Genomic DNA, 16891 nt, shown 5'->3' on the forward strand with positions numbered 1-16891 from the left:
CAAAATTGGATTCTCTTTCTGGAGACAGGATTGGGAAAGGTATTTGCATGGGGCTGGAAAAAGATGGTTCTGACAGCAACAGAGGCTAAGGAAGGACTTATTCAGCTGGTTAAAGTGACTTCGGGTCTTGATGGTCTTGATTCCCAGCCTGAGCGTTTTTCCATCAATCTGTGGACGACAGGGAAATGTTGCAAAATACTGAGGATTCGGTGCCGTGAAGGAAATGATTCAGGGCGGCAAATTCGAGGCTCTTCGGTTGCGTGAACTAATTTCTGAAATAAGTCTAACTTCTGAGAGCAGTCTGGCGGGAAAAGCCTGCTGGGTCTGGAGACCCAGCACACGGCTCAGTAGGCTCCGCCCCTATAGGCTCCGCCCCCGTGCCCGACGAGCCAGGAAACTGCCCCAATCCTGAATCCCGGTTTAGCCTAACCCCGCCCCCGCCCGGCCCTCCCCGCCCCCTCTGTATCCCTGGAAACGCTCTCGCGTCTTCTCTCTGCGCCTGCTCTGCAGGGTGCAGAAACTACCGCGGGAGGAGAGGGCAGCGCCGGCGCCCAGCACCTGCTACCGGTCGGGGACACACTTAGGCGGAACGGAAAACCAGAGCTGTTCACCAGGGCCAGTCCCTCGAGGTTCGTGACGAACTCTTAGAAGAGACGAGTCGTTCTTTCGGGCAGTCCTTCCCCTGACCCCGACAGACCTTCCTCCGTCAATCTAGGGACTCAGGCTTCCTGAGCCAAGGCCCTCACCATTTACTTCAAGAAATGCATAGAAGGAGGAGCGCAGAAAGGCGCTCTTCTCGCCGCCCAGTTCACCCTGTGAGGGCAATGGAAAAAATAAACAGGAGTAGGAATAAATCAATTAGTCCTGTTTAGAACTGGATGGGAGCACAAGGGAACTGAGATGCCCTCGGTTTTGGTAGATAACCCAGTCTGTCATAAGTTTGAGAGATCCCTAATGTCACATTTGTATAAGAATATATCAAAACACATACATATTTCAGATGTATTGGCATTTCATTGAATTAGTGATTAGTTTCTTCCATAGGAGCTATACTTTGTAATTTTTTTTATGGTTTGCATCTTTAATCATCGACATAATAAGTCATCTATCACAGCAGGATTTTTTTTTTTAAGTTTATCTAACTGTATAGTAAGTACCTGGTTTTTGTTGTATGAATAAATCTTATTCCACTATTTGGAGCAGGAAGGGGGGTTATTCCTTTAACTAATTTTTAACTTTTTTCCTTCTCTCCTTTGCTGTTATTCTTTGCTTCCAAATTTTCAGGCTGAAGTCTGTAAGCCTGGAGAGGCCTTCAGCAGTAATCTCCAAATGTAAGTCGAATGAAACATGGCCTGCCTTCAAACACTTTTCCCGCTTTAAATTTTGATTTAACTGTCAATAAATGTTAGTGAGTAGGAAATCTGTGATTTCTATTTATTTAACAACCTAATAACCTACCATAGAATGCTAGATGTATGCAAAAATTATGATACAAGGGATAAACATTTACTGACTCTTTAAGCTATTTTATGTGATTTTTTTTTTACTCTTTTCGGGAGCAAATTATTGATATTTCTTCTGTAGTTTTCTTTAAACTTTCATAGTAAAAGAGCTTATGGTGATAATATGAAAAGTTCCAATTCTTATCAATGATTTTGTTGGTGATAGTAAAATCATATTTATTTTGAACTCTCTTGATGACACATGATACATTTGCTTGCTCTGGTTTATTGGCTTTATTTCTCACATTTCAGCTTTTACCCCCAAATGACTGAATTCTGGAGACAGTGGTCGGCCTCAGACATAGTTACTCCCAGGTAGCCTCTGCCTATACAACTCTAGGCCTCCCCCTCCTTTGTGTTTCCTGATAAGGATCTCTGGGGATCATGAGCAAGAGGGCTACTCTTTGAAGAATTTTACCTGGGGACCAGAAATGTAAACTCACACCATGGGACACATTCAGCCTGATCCATCCCTCTCAAACCCTTCATCCTGTATTTCTCCATTCTCATTTGTTTTTTGCATGTGCGGGCCAAACTTAGAGACTGTAACTGTGAAACAGGAGCCAACCAGGAGATCAGAGAATCCACCAAATCTCTTCTGAATACCAAGAGTGGAATGGCTAAAGGCAGGCTTTTGATCTTTGTCTCAGCACCTGTGGTGGCCGGAGTAGACTGCCCGTTTGGTAGCACTGGGGGAGCTGCCTCTCGGTCCCCTAACAGACTGCTTCACCCTAACCTTCTGGGGCTAAGCTCATTTTGGTACCAGCCAAAGTAGTACCTCTCATTATCCTCCCTTATATACCTGAATCTGAACCATTCCCCTTCCTGCAGTAGCACCCACTTTATCATTCTGCCCTGACCACCCCCATTCAGAGTTGTGCCTTGAGGCTTGCCAGCAGGCCTTGCAATACTTACATTAAACTAAATTTAAGAGTAAAGGTGCTCCTGCTGCTAATGTTCTCAGATCAGAGAGGAGCAAAATGAAGGAACTGGCAGCTGAAACTTTAATGGTTGGAAACGTTGACTCTGATTTTGAAAAAGAAAAATCGCAGTTGATCTGGGTGACAAAGAAGACGTTTTCCTCTCCGTGTATATAACATTTGCATAAGATTTCATTAGAGGCTTATATTTTCTAGGAAAAACAGCCTGACCCAAGTAAACATCAATAAGGATAAATTTTATGTCCCAACCTGGTAGGCCAGTTCTTGGGAGGCTTATACACACCTTGATGGGAAATGTGAGATGGATCGGAGCTTCTGGGGTTTGATCCCTCTATCTGTGTACAAGTAGGTGGGTCTTCCTAGTTTGGGGAGAAATTACAAGTACTCTTTTGTCGTTTTGAAGTTCCTTGGGGAACCCTTCAGAGGTCCCTGCAATTATGCAGAGATACCTCTGCCCAGTGCCCTTGATGACCAAAGTGGGAGCTCTCAGAACAAAGTCTTAATTTGTCAGGGAAGGACCTGCGTGCTGAAGCCAGCACAGGCATTGTTTCTTTCCCCTTCCAAATCCCCTGGGGGCAGAGAGGTCTGGGTTAAGAACTGAGATGGCCCAGATTTGCTCCATATCCTTGGAGGACTCTGGAACGTAGAGTCTTCACAGCTTCTCTGAAATAGGCTTACAAGAGGTAGGTTTAGGGAGCCTTTGCCCTTCAAATCTGTACACGAGGTCTAATCCTATGTTAGTTTTAACTTCTTGCCACATGTTCTACATAATGTTGCCACTTAGTAAGTTCTGGTTATCCAATTAACTCAAAGGGTTGATAAAACATGTGATCAGAAAAACAGATTTATTTTTAAATACAAAAGAGTTAAGTCACTATATTAGGAAGTTATGGAGTATAATACATTATGTTTCTAATGTTTGTTTTGGAGGAGAGGACTAACATTTGCTGTTTAGACTGAGTGCTTTAAAGCTACAACTGTATAAAAATAAGTTGACCTTATATTTCATGGATCATACCATGCACTGATAATCTGGGTAATATCAGGATTCTGTTATATCATGACACTGATCTCCATTAGAATATTCTCTTTAATTATGTGAATAATTATTTTCAGGCTGGAGTAATAATCTTTTTTTCAGAAACAAAAAACTGCCTATTTCTACACTGAATTTCAAAAGATTTTCCCTCAAATCTCATTGCTTTCCACCCTCCGTCCCCCCATGGCTTTGTAGCACTAGAGGAATATCTTGTCTCTGCTGGCCACAGGTGGTGCTACCTCGGCTGTGACCATGTCTGTCCACCTCTATCATTCTCTGTCACCCAGATTTCACAGCAACCTCCAACTGGCCTCCGCTGCCTTTCCTTCTGCCCCCTACAGTCTAAGTCCAAAAGAGAAGCCAGAGCAATCCTTTCAAGGTGTAACTCAGACCGTGTCACTCCTGGGCTCAAAATCCTCCAATCAGAGTAAAAGTCACATTTTTTTACAGTAACTTTCAAGACCCTATACCATCAGAACAGCACCAGATTCCTCCTTAGCTTCTCTGACTTCATCTTTTTCTGCTCTTATTCATCCCTTGGCTACTGGTGAGCAGCCGATTTTTACAGTGGAAGAGATGCTATGTGACTTCCAAAGCCAGGCCCTAGAAGGGGATACAGCTTCCATCTGGCTTTTCTTTGGGTACTTGCCTTTGGAGCCCTGAGTTGCCACCTAAGAAGTCTGAGGCTGCCATACTGAGAGGAAGCCCAAGTTGTATGAGGAGGTCACATGTATGTGTTCTGACAGACAGCCCCAGCTGAGGTCCCAGCTAGTAGCATCAGCCACCAGTTACATGAGTGAAGACCTTACAGAAAATTCCTGTTTCCCACCACTGAGTTACCCCCATGCTCTGAGTCTTCCCAGCAGAGGCCCCAGTCAAAATTGAGTAGAGAAAAGCCATCCATTCCCATTGTGCTTTCTCCTAATTCCTGACCCACATAAAGTAAAAGACTTCTTTTTACTTTGATTATTGTTTTAAACTGCTACTTTTTTTTTAGTTGAAGTATAGTTGATTTACAATGTTTCAAGTATATAGCAAATTGATTCAATTATATATATATATGAATATATATATGTATATTCTTTTTCAAATTCTTTTCCAGTATAGGTTATTACAAGGTACTGAATATGGTTCCTTGTGCTCTACAGTAGATCCTATTGTTTATTTTATATATAGTAGTGTGTATCTGTTAATCCCAAATTTCTAATTTATCCCTCCCCTTTTCCCCTTTGGTAACCATAAGATTTTTTTTACTGCATCTGTGAGTCTATTTCCACTTTGTAAATAAGGTCATTTGTATCAGTTTTTTTAAGATTCCACATATAAGTAATATCATATGATATTTGTCTTTCTCTGTCTGACTTACTTCACTTAGTATGATAATCTCTAGGTCCATCCGTGTTGCTGCAAATGGCATTATTTCATTCTTTTTATGGCTGAGTAATATTTCCACTGTGTGTGTGTGTGTGTGTGTGTGTGTGTGTGTGTGTGTGTGTATCATATCTTCTTTATCCATTCATTGGTCAATGGGCATTTAGGTTGCTCTCATGTCGTGGTTATTGTAAATAGTGCTGCTGTGAACATGGGGGTGCATGTATCTTTTTGATTTAGAGTTTTCATCTTTTCCAGATATGTGCCCAGGAATGGGATTGCTGGATCATATGGTAACTCTATTTTTAGTTTTTTTTAAGGAAACTCCATACTGTTTTCCATAGTGGCTGCACCAATTTACATTCCTACTCACAGTGTAGGAGATTTCCTTTTTTTTAACACTCTCTCCAGCATTTATTACTTGCAGGCTTTTTGATGATGGCCATTCTGACTCGTGTGAGGTGACACCTCATTGTAGTTTTGATTTGTATTTCTCTAATAATTAGTGACATTGAGCATCTTTTCACGTGCCTGTTGGCCATCTGTATGTCTTATTTGGAGAAATGTCTATTTAGGTCTCTGCCCATTTTTTGATTGGGTTGTTTGCTTTTTAGATATTGAGCTGTATGAGCTATTTGTACATGTTGGAAATTAATCCCTTGTCAGTCACATTGTTTGCAAATATTTTCTCTCATTTCATAGGTTGTCTTTTCATTTTGTTTATGGTTTCCTTTGTTGTGCAAAGTCTTTTAAGTTTAATTAGGTGCTATTTGTTTATCTTTGCTTTTGTTTCCATTACTCTGGGGGACAGATCCAAAAAAATACTGCTGCAATTTATGTCAAAGAATGTTCTGCCTATGTTTTCCTCTAGGAACTTTATATCCAGTCTTACATTTAGGTCTTTAATCCATTTTGAGTTTAATTTTGTATATGGTGTTAGAGAATGTTCTAATCTCATTCTTTTACATGTAACTGTCCAGTTCTCCCAGCACCACTTATTGAAGAGATTGTCTTTTTTCCATTATATATTCTCACCTCCTTCATCATAGATTTGTTGACCTTAAGAGTATGGATTTATTTCTGGACTTTCTATCCCGTTCCATTGATCTTTGTGTCTGTTTTTGTGCTGGTACCATACTGTTTTGATTACTGTAGCTTTGTAGTATAGTGTGAAATGAGGGAGTGTGATTCCTCCAGCTCCATTCTTCTTTCTCAAGATTGTTTTGGCTCTTTGGGGTCTTTTGTATTTCCATACATATTCTCAAATTTTTTGTTCCAGTTTTGTGAAAAATGCCATTGGTAATTTGATAGGGATTGCATTGAATCTGTAGATTGCCATGGGTAGTACAGTCATTTTAACAATATTTATTCTTCCAATCCAAGAACATGGTGTATCTTTCCATCTGTTTGTATTGTCTTCAACTTCTTTCATCAGCATCTTATAGGTTTCAGAGTACAGGTCTTTTGCCTCCTTAGGTAGGTTTATTCCTAGGTATTTTATTCTTTTTGGTGCGATTAAACCACTACATTTTGAAGTGATCTGTACAGTGTTGTAGCTATGTGCTCTTTCAGGGAAGCTGTCTCCTTGTTGAGAATTGTTCTTAGCATTTATCACTTCTAAGGGAAAGGCTTTATTTGTGAGTGAGAAAGTTTTAGAAGACAGCAAAGTATGAAAAAATTTTAATTATTGATTGTAACAGGAGAGAAAAGCATGAGCATTTGAAATCTATAGCTGTCCTAAAAATCTTCACTTTTTAATTGCAACCAGCTCCACTAACAAAACCCATAACAAAGCTCCTAATTGTCTGAATCTTCAATGCATTTATCAAATTTTCTCCTTTTCCATTTTGTGATGGAGGTGCAGACAAGTAATAAATTGGCCAAAAGGTAGATAGTAGAAGAAAATAATGAGAGAAGCAACCTGCAGAATTCACTCTCTGAGCTTCATGACTGAATAACAGAGCTATAGATCTACACACAGAGGCATTCTCGGCTCAGACAACTGACTGTGGATCTCTAATAATGTCTTAAAAGATTCTTTGAATGATTTATTCTTTAAAATACCATTTCTGGTTTTTTTTTTTTGGTAGTCCAAAATGACCACCCTGCCCCCACTGTGCATGACACGCCCAAAGCTTACGGCCTTAGCCAGACAGAAGCTGCCATGTTCCCCCAGAACAATTCCAAGGTACGTGACCCTGGCTTTCATTTTTTATTCCTACAGAACAAATTTCTTGCAGTAAAAAATGTAAATAGCATATCTCAGAAAACAAAATTGTTTGAAAACAAAAGTATACTGTTATATTCAGAATATTCAAATTTGCTGTTTCAGAAGGATTGATGAACCTCATTCAAAGATTAAGAATCTATTTATTTAGCAGGCTAGCACTCATTTGATCATTTTCTTTTCTATTACCATTATATTGTGCTTCCTGTAAAGCTTTGGAAATACATTTCCTTTTTCAAATACGTGTGGAGAATTGAAAGCAGAAGCTTTAGGCATGAAAGATGTATGGCATCTAAACCACAAGGTCCCAAGCACTGATTTCTGTTTTGGAGGAAGGATGACACAGTCTTACTACCGGGGTAAACTGGCAGGCACGATTTAGCTCCTGAAATGATCCTGGGGCTTGAAAATGCATCATCGAACCACCACTGCCTGTGAATGTCTGCTGAGCTTATGGAGTTTTCAAATGCAGCCGAAAAACTGCAGGACAGGAACTTGATGTATTTTATCATAATTATGAATATTAACTAAGATTGTGTTATTTAGAAATTTCCACTTATAGTTTTATTGATTTTTAGTAATGCACATATTATTTATCAATATAAACCTATATACAGGATAGGTGGATGTGGAGAAAAACCCATTTACTTAAGAATGCAGAGTATTTTAATGTGTTGGTGTTTTATTTGTTTACACACTGAGGTTAGTATTCTTCCCTGCCTCTTTCCATTCAAGAAAATTAAAACCTATATATAGGTTTGATTTTTTTTATGCTTACCTTTCAATTCCTACAAGGCATAATGATCAAAGTATTATGAGACTACTTTGTTCTGAGAAGGACCATACCTCATTTTTGGTATTTCTGGCAAAGACCAAAGCCCCTGGACCAAAATAAATACATTCAGCTGAACTACCATCAAAGTTCTTTGGTAATAGAATTGAAAACTGTAGAAATAGTAAAATAGAAGTGTAGAAAATTGTAATTTTATTTTCAAATAATGTGAAAAATAGAAAATTTTCAATAGATGCATAATTCCAGTATATACATTCTTATTTTCCATTTTCCTCTTGAATAATGTGATGTATTTACAAAATCTGAAATAGCTAGCTGCTTCTTCCTGTCTTTTGTAATAATTGAGATTACATTTTCTTTTCAACACGAGCAAAAACATAGCCCAGTCTCACATCCCTAGAATAAGAGAGATTTTAAAGAAAATTTTTTTGTATTCATTTTATTGAAAAAAAACATTTTTTTCATAACCATTTAAGGCAAAGCTTTGTATCAACATTCTCCATTAGCTTCTGAATAAAAAGGTATCTGTGTATCCCATACTCCTATTGTCATAAGATGTTCATAGTCTGCTTATTTTTAAAGGTGCCAGGTGTATGAAGATTGAACATACTACATGTGTAATATATTTCTCATTAAAGTCTTCTTAAAATCACTTTCACCTTGAACTTTTAATAATAATTTGAGTTTTATGTGTGATTTTAAAAACCACTCAAACAGCATGTCAGAGCAAAATTCTGTAATGTTTGCAACCAATAATTTTAACACATTTGTATCAAATAAGTATTATTAGTTCAAGATCCTGTGCCAAACAGAATCTGACTTCTGTAGCTGGAAAGTTATATTATGAGAGAACATGAGTAAAATGGAAGATCTTATAATGCTTTGAGGAGAAAACCCTATTTACTTAAGAATGCGAGTATTTTAATGTGTTGGTGTTTTATCTGTTTACACACTGAGGTTAGTATTCTTCTCTGCCTCTTTCCATTCAAGAAAATTAAAATTTTGAAATTATCAATGAACAACCTAACTCTATAGCTTTTACAGAACATTTATTATCTATGATATTGTCCCCAGAATATTTCTGTTCTTCTGGTGGCATTTTATATGTTTGGTAGCTTTTCAACTCGATTTAAGGCAATGCTTTATTATTTCTTTCCATTTCATTTAGGTCTCAATTGATCAAAGAAAAAGACGACATAGATCATTATCTGGAGGTGAATTTCAAAGGATTGTCAAAAGAGGAGGTTGCTGCGTAAGTATATACCTCTTAAAGGTACTTTAATATAAAGTTTGATTCTTTATTGAAATTTCAATTTTCCTGTGCAGTCCACTTTTTTATTGGAACATAGCATTTAAAAATTAAAGCTCATATTAAATAGTGATAAATCATGTCTATTGATCTTACACATATCAGTCTTTAATTTTATGACTTTCAAAATTCTCATATTTACCAAGATATTATACTATCATATTTGCAATATTTTAGTTTATTCTGTGTTATTAATTGCTTAATAACTTCCATTTTAAGGTATATTGCCTCCATGGGGGAGAAAAAAAAACTTTAAGAGAAGGATTCATATATCTTTTTTCCTGGTGATTTAAAAAAAAATCCCTTACTAATGTATATTCTCTCTCCTGCCAAGAACCCACAAAAAGAATTAATGGATCATAGTTTATTGGTTAATTTAAAAATAATTCTAAATTGTCTGGATTTATTTTTTTAATGAACAAAGTAAACTTTGCCATTTTATGGCTAGTCAGAACCTAATTTATGATCTGAGTAAAAACAGTATAAAAATCCAAGTAGGTTAGTGAGAAATAAATAGAAACCTAGAATAATAGCTAAACAGGTTTAATATTTCTTACCTATAGACTTGGTGACTCTGTTATCAGATTTTTATATGTAAGTATTGACAAATAGAAATCTTATATATGCACATGCATCTTACAGAATTCATTAAATGATTCAGCTATTCAACTATTCAAAAATATTTTATACAATAAATGCTTTTAAAAGATTGTCTCTATTAATGTTGCCTAGTGCTATGGGATTCCGCTCACAGGGTATTCGTATTGATGGTTTTGGTATAGGTTTTCACATAGTCTAAAATTCTAAGTCTCTTGATATATTTCATTAGATAATTGTCAGTATGCATATAGCATGGAAAAATGGAATAGTTCATTCTATCAGTAGCTGCTTTATTTTATAGAGTGACAAAATTTATAGTAGCTATAATCACTGTCTTCCTTGGAGTTGTATTGACTGCCAAGTGTAATATCTGGGACCTTTGGTTTTTAACTGCTATTCTAATTGCTAATTCATTAGCTTTCCATGGTAGCCTATTGGACAAAATTAAAGGTCAGTGTTGTCTGATGATACAATTCCTTCTTAAAAGAAAAATATATATGAGTGATATTTGCTTTCTGATTTAAATATACCTAAATAGCTATAATTGGCTTAAGAATTAAATTTGGAATTAAACTTATGCTTCACATATTTTAACAAATTAGACATCTATATACTTAATATCTGCTTTCAGTCTGCACTGAAGAAAACATTATTATAAGACAATGCAAAATAGGCTATGTTAATGAGTGTTCTGTTACAAATATTTTTTTTTTCACTAAGGATATTACCAAATTGATTTCAAATCCATATTATGCTACAGAACACAAATAGCCCTGGGTAATTCTCAACCCTTACTGTTGAATTCTCCTTAAAGCTTCCTACCCTTGAATAATTTTTTATATCACAGCTCAAAGATAGTGGGTGCAAACCTTAGTAGGAAGGTAACTTGTACTTGGCTCACTATTATGCTCCTGATGGATATACCTTGTAGACCTTGCCCCAAACAAACTGAATAGCATGTAAAGGAGAAAATTGATTTCAGCATCTCTCAGCAGCACCCAGCAGGCGCCATGAGGAATTATGCATATTCCAAAGAATTTCTGTGTAAAACTTTTTATCAGCCATTGAACTCTAAAAGGTAAATTGGTCAGCAAACATTTATTAAGTGCCTACTTTATATCTAACACTAGGTTTTTCACAGAGGGGAAAACAATGTTATTTTAGTATAAAGTACTTGGTCTTATCCTTGTCTCTATTTGAAATAATACAAGCAGGAAATAAACATGCAATGAATGAGTTGCATAATTATACTGTGAGGTGCAGCCTAGAGGTCTGGAAAAAATCAGAGAAAATTAAGATGTTGGATAAAACCTGCCAAAGAAGACAGATTTTGAGTTTGACTCCATATCTGTTAGCATTACAAAATGATCAAACTGGTGCGTCACAGATCCTCAGTATACAAGAATATAAAGGGGAGAAACTGGTGAATCAAATTTCCAATCAGGCAAAAGCAGTATCTAAGATATATTCTCAAATTCTTCTCTAAACTGCCTTATTCTTCCCTAAGATGATAACAGAAATACATACTTAAATAATTCATGTACACTAGCTTTGATATCCTGTAATATGGATGTGTTCTTTGTCTAGTCCCAGAATAACACTTCATCATCTACTCCAAAACATACCAACCTACTAATACGTAAACTCACACTCTGTGTCCCACCTATTGCAATGGGTGGAGAGTTCCTGTTCTTGTCTAAGGATGATGTCTCTACTTGTGCTCTGGATACCATCCCCTCTTACTTGTTCCAAGACTTTCTCCACCAGTTAAATGTGTTTTCTTGCTATATCATCAGTTTCTCCTTTTCCATTGAAGCAATCTCACTAATATTCGTATCTACCCTAGTATCTCCCTTGACTTTTTTTCCTCCTCCAGTTTCTACCCCATTTTTCTGTACCCTTCGCAGTAACCAGAAGCATTGTCTCCATCTTTCCACATCGCATTCTTAGCTCAATTGACTCTAAATAGGTTTCCAGACCCAGAACTCACTGAAATCTGTTTACTGTGACTGATGTCCTCCATTTTTATTACATCTAATGGTCATGTTTCTGTCCTCATCTTGCCTGATGTCTTCACATTATTTGATAGAGATGAATACTCTGTCCTTGAACATTCTGTGCTTGTGGCTTCCAGGATGCCATGTTCTATGGTTTTCCTCCAAACTCTTCAACTATGCTGCCTTCAGTCTCCTTTGCTGGCTGCTTTTCTGTTTTCAAACTCTCAATGGTGGATTGTTCTAGGGGTGGGTCTTTGACCCTCTACTCCAGCTACACTCTCTACCTGGATCTAGTCCTATAGCTTTAAATACAAGCAATACCTGATGGCTATCACATTTATAAATCCAGCCCTGACCTCTCCATTAAGCCTCAAATTTTTATATCCAACTGTTTCCTTGACATATTTACTTGAATTTTTAATACACATTCCAAGGCTAACATGGCCCCCCACTGGACTCTTGCTTTACCTCTGCTGCCCCTCACACTCCCCCCTCCTAATATCCCTCCCCCAGTCTTCCCTCAGTTCAGTAAATGGTACCAAGGCAGCCTTGAGTTTCACCTTGCCTTCACCACCACTCCCCCATCTAATGCATCAGTAGGTACTATCAGATATAACTCCAAAACTTATCCTGTGTTCATCTATTCTCTTCATTGCATAGTCACCATCATCTCTTGCCAAGATCACTAGAAGAGTCTCCTACTTGCTCTTCTAAAATCCCCTTGAATTCCACCACAATTCAGCCACGAGAATGACCTTTTAAAAATTAGATCATGGGGACACTCACCTGTTTAAAACCCTCCAAGAGCTTCCCATTGGTCTTATGATAAACTCTAAACTCTTCATCATGACCTAAAGCTGTGTGTGATTTGGGCTTTGCTGACCTCTCTGGCCTTATCCCCCGTTCTCTCTACCATTCACTCCTTTCAGTGTGGCCTTACTGCTGACACTTCTTGTCATGCAGGTGTCACCTTGAATGTGACCTCAGTCTGCTATTCCCTGACCCCATAATCAAGGAGCCCTCACCCCACTCACACTTATTCCCAGTCAAATCACCTGGGTGTATTTCTGCAGTCAGCTGATCCTCATCTTCTGTTGGGAGTTTGTACATCAGCTGTGTCATCCCTAGTGGAATGGATGCCCCACAGGACAGGAACGTGTCTGTGTGTACGCCACTGTGTCCCCAGGACTTAAACAGGGCCTGGCACTCGGGCGGAGCTCAATAACTTGCTGTTAAATGAATAAATTAGTGAAGAATAAATGTTGGATTACTAACACCATGAAATAGGTATCCTGCTTTGAATATTTTTTGATTACAACATTTTTTAGTTCAGTGTTGTAGGTAGCTAGTTTAACTGTTGTATTGAGGAAGTTTAATTCCTCAAAAATGTTATATGTTTACAAGTAAGAGTATAAAATTTAAGTGAGTAATTGAGCAAGACAAGCTAAAGTAGTTTTTTCTGGAATGGTCAAACCCAATTGATGGGGGATCATTTTACCTTGGATTGGGGTAAAATGGGTCAAAGGCAAAGGGCTTCTGAGTTTTTTATCATCCACATTTACAGAAGGAATTCTACTATACTTTATTACTTTTAAGTGACCAGATTATTGCTGTGCCTAATAGGTATATTTTTTTCAAACGTATTGTACTAAAGTACAACATAGTTGACACTGGTAATTTGACTTTCTTAGATAAGCCGTTGAATAGTCCATTGATAGTATTTAACTGATCTTTACCAACTAAAGAAGGGCATGTTGTAGTTCTGTACTTTGTGCTTTTTTATTCTGTACTATATTATCAGAATGCATTATTTAAGTGATACTTAAAGTATCACTTATTATCATATCATAATTGCTTTGAGTAGCTAAGTAATAAAAGTGTATTTATAGATTCAAATAAAATTTTCTGGGGGCAGTTTTTACAGCTTTAGCTGTGTATATGAGGATACTAATAAGCAAAATTATCAAGGGACAGAGAATGTTAATCTGCTCAATATTATTTTCTGCTTCAGATATCAAGTTCTATTATACAGAAGAATAGATTTAGCTCAAAATTGTGTACATCTCCAAGATATTGCTTTCTTTCAGAATATCTTTCAGCGTCACCAATTGGTGTTTACTGAGCGTCACTTGGGCAGCACAACCTCTCTCTCCTGCCTTTGAACTGTATTATACTTACTCAGTTAAAGTAAATTAGCATTTTGCCCATCTTAGGTTTTCATCTTGAAAATATTCCAAAACTGTCTTCCAAAGGTGCTTTTACAAACTACAGATATACTTGTTATGAGAAAATTTAGCATTTGGATTTGCTCCATGGTCAGGCACTCAAAGTATCTGTAACAAGGTGAAGATGTTTATTCACGATATACTATTTCATGATAACATTATGGGAATTTAGGCCCCTTTAGGTGAGCTCTTCCTCTGCTTCATTCATCTTGTTTACTTTTGAATAATTTTGTGATATCATCTAGTTTTATCTTAACATTTTGCATCTCTTTTAAAGTAATAAATTAAATTCCATGCAGAGGTTTGCCAGTTAAACTTTCTGAAGATGCCAATTGCTGAATAAATGGTTACTTGACTAACAGGAATAGGCAGGAGAGAGAAGGAAAGGAAGATGACCCTCTTTCCTTCTAAGTAGCAAATTGGGTTTTAAGATCTTCTTCCTTATTCAAGAAAAAGAGACAGGATTTTGGTGTTCTGAAGTGGAGAGACAACTATTCCTTACTTTCTCCTGAATGTATAAAAAAAAGCAACAGCAGAGAATACACATGGGAACACAGGAGAGATGCCACTCCTTTTTATTTTTATTATTTACTTATTTACATTCTGATACTGTCTTCCACAGCAGATCTCTAAGATGTGAAACTAGGAAAGAAAAGAATTTTTGACAATAAAGTTTTTAAAAAGAATATTGATATCAATAAAGTTTACAATTTGGGAATTTAAAAAATGCAGTTGAAAGGCACTTTTAAAAATTGTTTAATAAGTGCAAAAAGGATCTCAAATTTACACCAAAGCCAAGTCTAAATAAATACGAAAGGAGGAAAGATTTCAAATGTCAACGGAACACAGAAATGCCAATTTCTTAGGCATTTATGTCTTTGCTTTAACAGCTGCATAGCACAGGAAGATCAGCTTGGTGCTTTGTGACCACCTAGAGGGGTAGGATAGGGAGGGTGGAAGGGAGATGCAAGAGGGAAGGGATATGGGGATATATGTAAACATATAGCTGATTCACTTTGTTATACAGCAGAAACTAAACATTGTAAAGCAATTATACTCCAATAAAGATGTTAAAAAAAGTTTTCTTTAAAATATTATTTTCACATATGGTGTTTAAACTTATCAGCTCTAAATAGACCTAAAAAAAATCTTTGTAAGGGAAAAGCATAGGAATCATGACATTGCAGCTCTGGCTGTTAGGGGAGATGATTTCTTCCTCAGCTGGAAATTTGGCTCTGCTATTAATACTTCTGTAATTTTTTGCAGGTTACCTGACTTTGCTAATCTTTGATTTCCACAACTATTTGGAGACCATAATAATAATAGGACATTCTTGTGGAAGTTAAAAGAGATTCTCTATATGAAACACATGTAGACAATTCTCACTTCAGCTATTATCATTAACTGTCATTGATCATTTTTCTTTGGCTTTTAAAAGTTATAATGTAAATATCCTAAATATTTTGCATTAACTTTGTCTTGATATAGGTAGTAATATTAATTTATCATTTTTCTTTAAATATGTATAGTTACATATTTACTTTGTGCTAGGTATCATATTCATCATGTTTAGAAGACAGAGTTTTTAGTGAGATACATTTCAAACGGTAATGCTAACTAATGAGGGGAATTTTTTTTTAATTTCAACTTAAAGTAAACTTTTCAGAAATTTTTTATGCTGTACTAAACAATATAATTTGCAGAGCCCACTGAGCTATTGTAAACAGTTTTTTAAAATGTCTATAAATTGCTTAAACTTATTGTTACTACCATAAGATTGCTTTAAGTATAAACCTACTGCTTTAGAAATGTGTAGAAGATAGCCAGAGAATGTGACTTTTCCTACAATAGCTCATAAACCTGGAAGTGCATAATGGCACTCTATTTAGAAATCATTTGGGAAATTTAGTAATGAAGAACAAAGTGATAAAAAGACATAAGCACCCAGGTACTACAGAGGTTGAATCAGTTGGAATTAAAAGTGGGGTGAACAATGACCAAGCCTCATCATGCATAATTCATGGAGCAAGATGATTTTACTAAGTTGAGCTTTGTTTCTGATATTGTGTTCTGTCCATATTAAGGAAAGCTTGCATGGGAATATCTGAAACTAATTTGACTCTTTCCCATTCTCTGTTATGGTTAAAACATAATCCTCAAAATGTTGATATTGCTGCAATTCTATGAAAATCATCCCCCTAATTCATATCCATACCCTATTCTGTTTTCCATGTTGGAAAATGGAGATATTATAGTAAACAGTGTCATCTCAGTACTTAAAGCAAAATCAGATTATGGGCTCACAAGTACTCTTTTGCTTTCCTAGGGCTTGCAGTATCCTCAAGTTTCTTCCATGTTGTAGCATTTGTAACAATTTCCTTCCTTTTTAAGGTTGAATAATATTTCATGGTATGTTTATATTTTGCTTATCCATTCATTTGTCAATGGACACTTGGGCTGCTTCAGTGTTTTACCTATTGTGAATAATGTTTCCTGTAAACACAGGTGTATAAATATCTCCTTAAGACCCTGTTCTCAATTCATTTGAGTATATACCCAGGAGTGGAATTACTGAATAATTTGATAACTTTATTTAAAATTTTTTGAGAACACCATTCTGCCACCACAATGGCTGTACCATTTTTCATTCTCACCAACAATGCACACGGGTTACAGTTGCTTCACATCTTCACCAACATTTATCGTTTTCTGCTTTCATGCTAGTAGCCATCATAATGAGTGTGAGGGGTATCTCACTGAGATCTTGATTTACATTTCTCCAGTGATCAGTAATGTTGAGCATCTTTTCATGTGCTTATTGGTCCTTTGGATCTCTTCTTTGGAGAACTGTTTATTCAAGTCCTTTCTGTTTTTGAATTGAGTTGTT

The 16891-nt window shown here is 36.6% G+C and overlaps 1 protein-coding gene across 1 annotated transcript in view; it reads left to right on the forward strand.

Moving 5' to 3' along the window:
* The first annotated feature begins 506 nt into the window (after positions 1–506).
* TTC29 (tetratricopeptide repeat domain 29) overlaps positions 507–16891 on the forward strand; it is a 253274-nt gene continuing 236889 nt past the window's right edge. The window contains exons 1-4 of the mRNA XM_067734746.1: positions 507–629; positions 1285–1331; positions 6944–7041; positions 9042–9125. Of these exons, the coding sequence (XP_067590847.1) occupies positions 6950–7041; positions 9042–9125 (176 nt within the window). The 5' untranslated portion in view covers positions 507–629; positions 1285–1331; positions 6944–6949. The remainder of the gene's footprint in view (positions 630–1284; positions 1332–6943; positions 7042–9041; positions 9126–16891) is intronic.

Source organism: Pseudorca crassidens, chromosome 4, assembly GCF_039906515.1.
Source record: "Pseudorca crassidens isolate mPseCra1 chromosome 4, mPseCra1.hap1, whole genome shotgun sequence".
NCBI lineage: Eukaryota > Metazoa > Chordata > Mammalia > Artiodactyla > Delphinidae > Pseudorca > Pseudorca crassidens.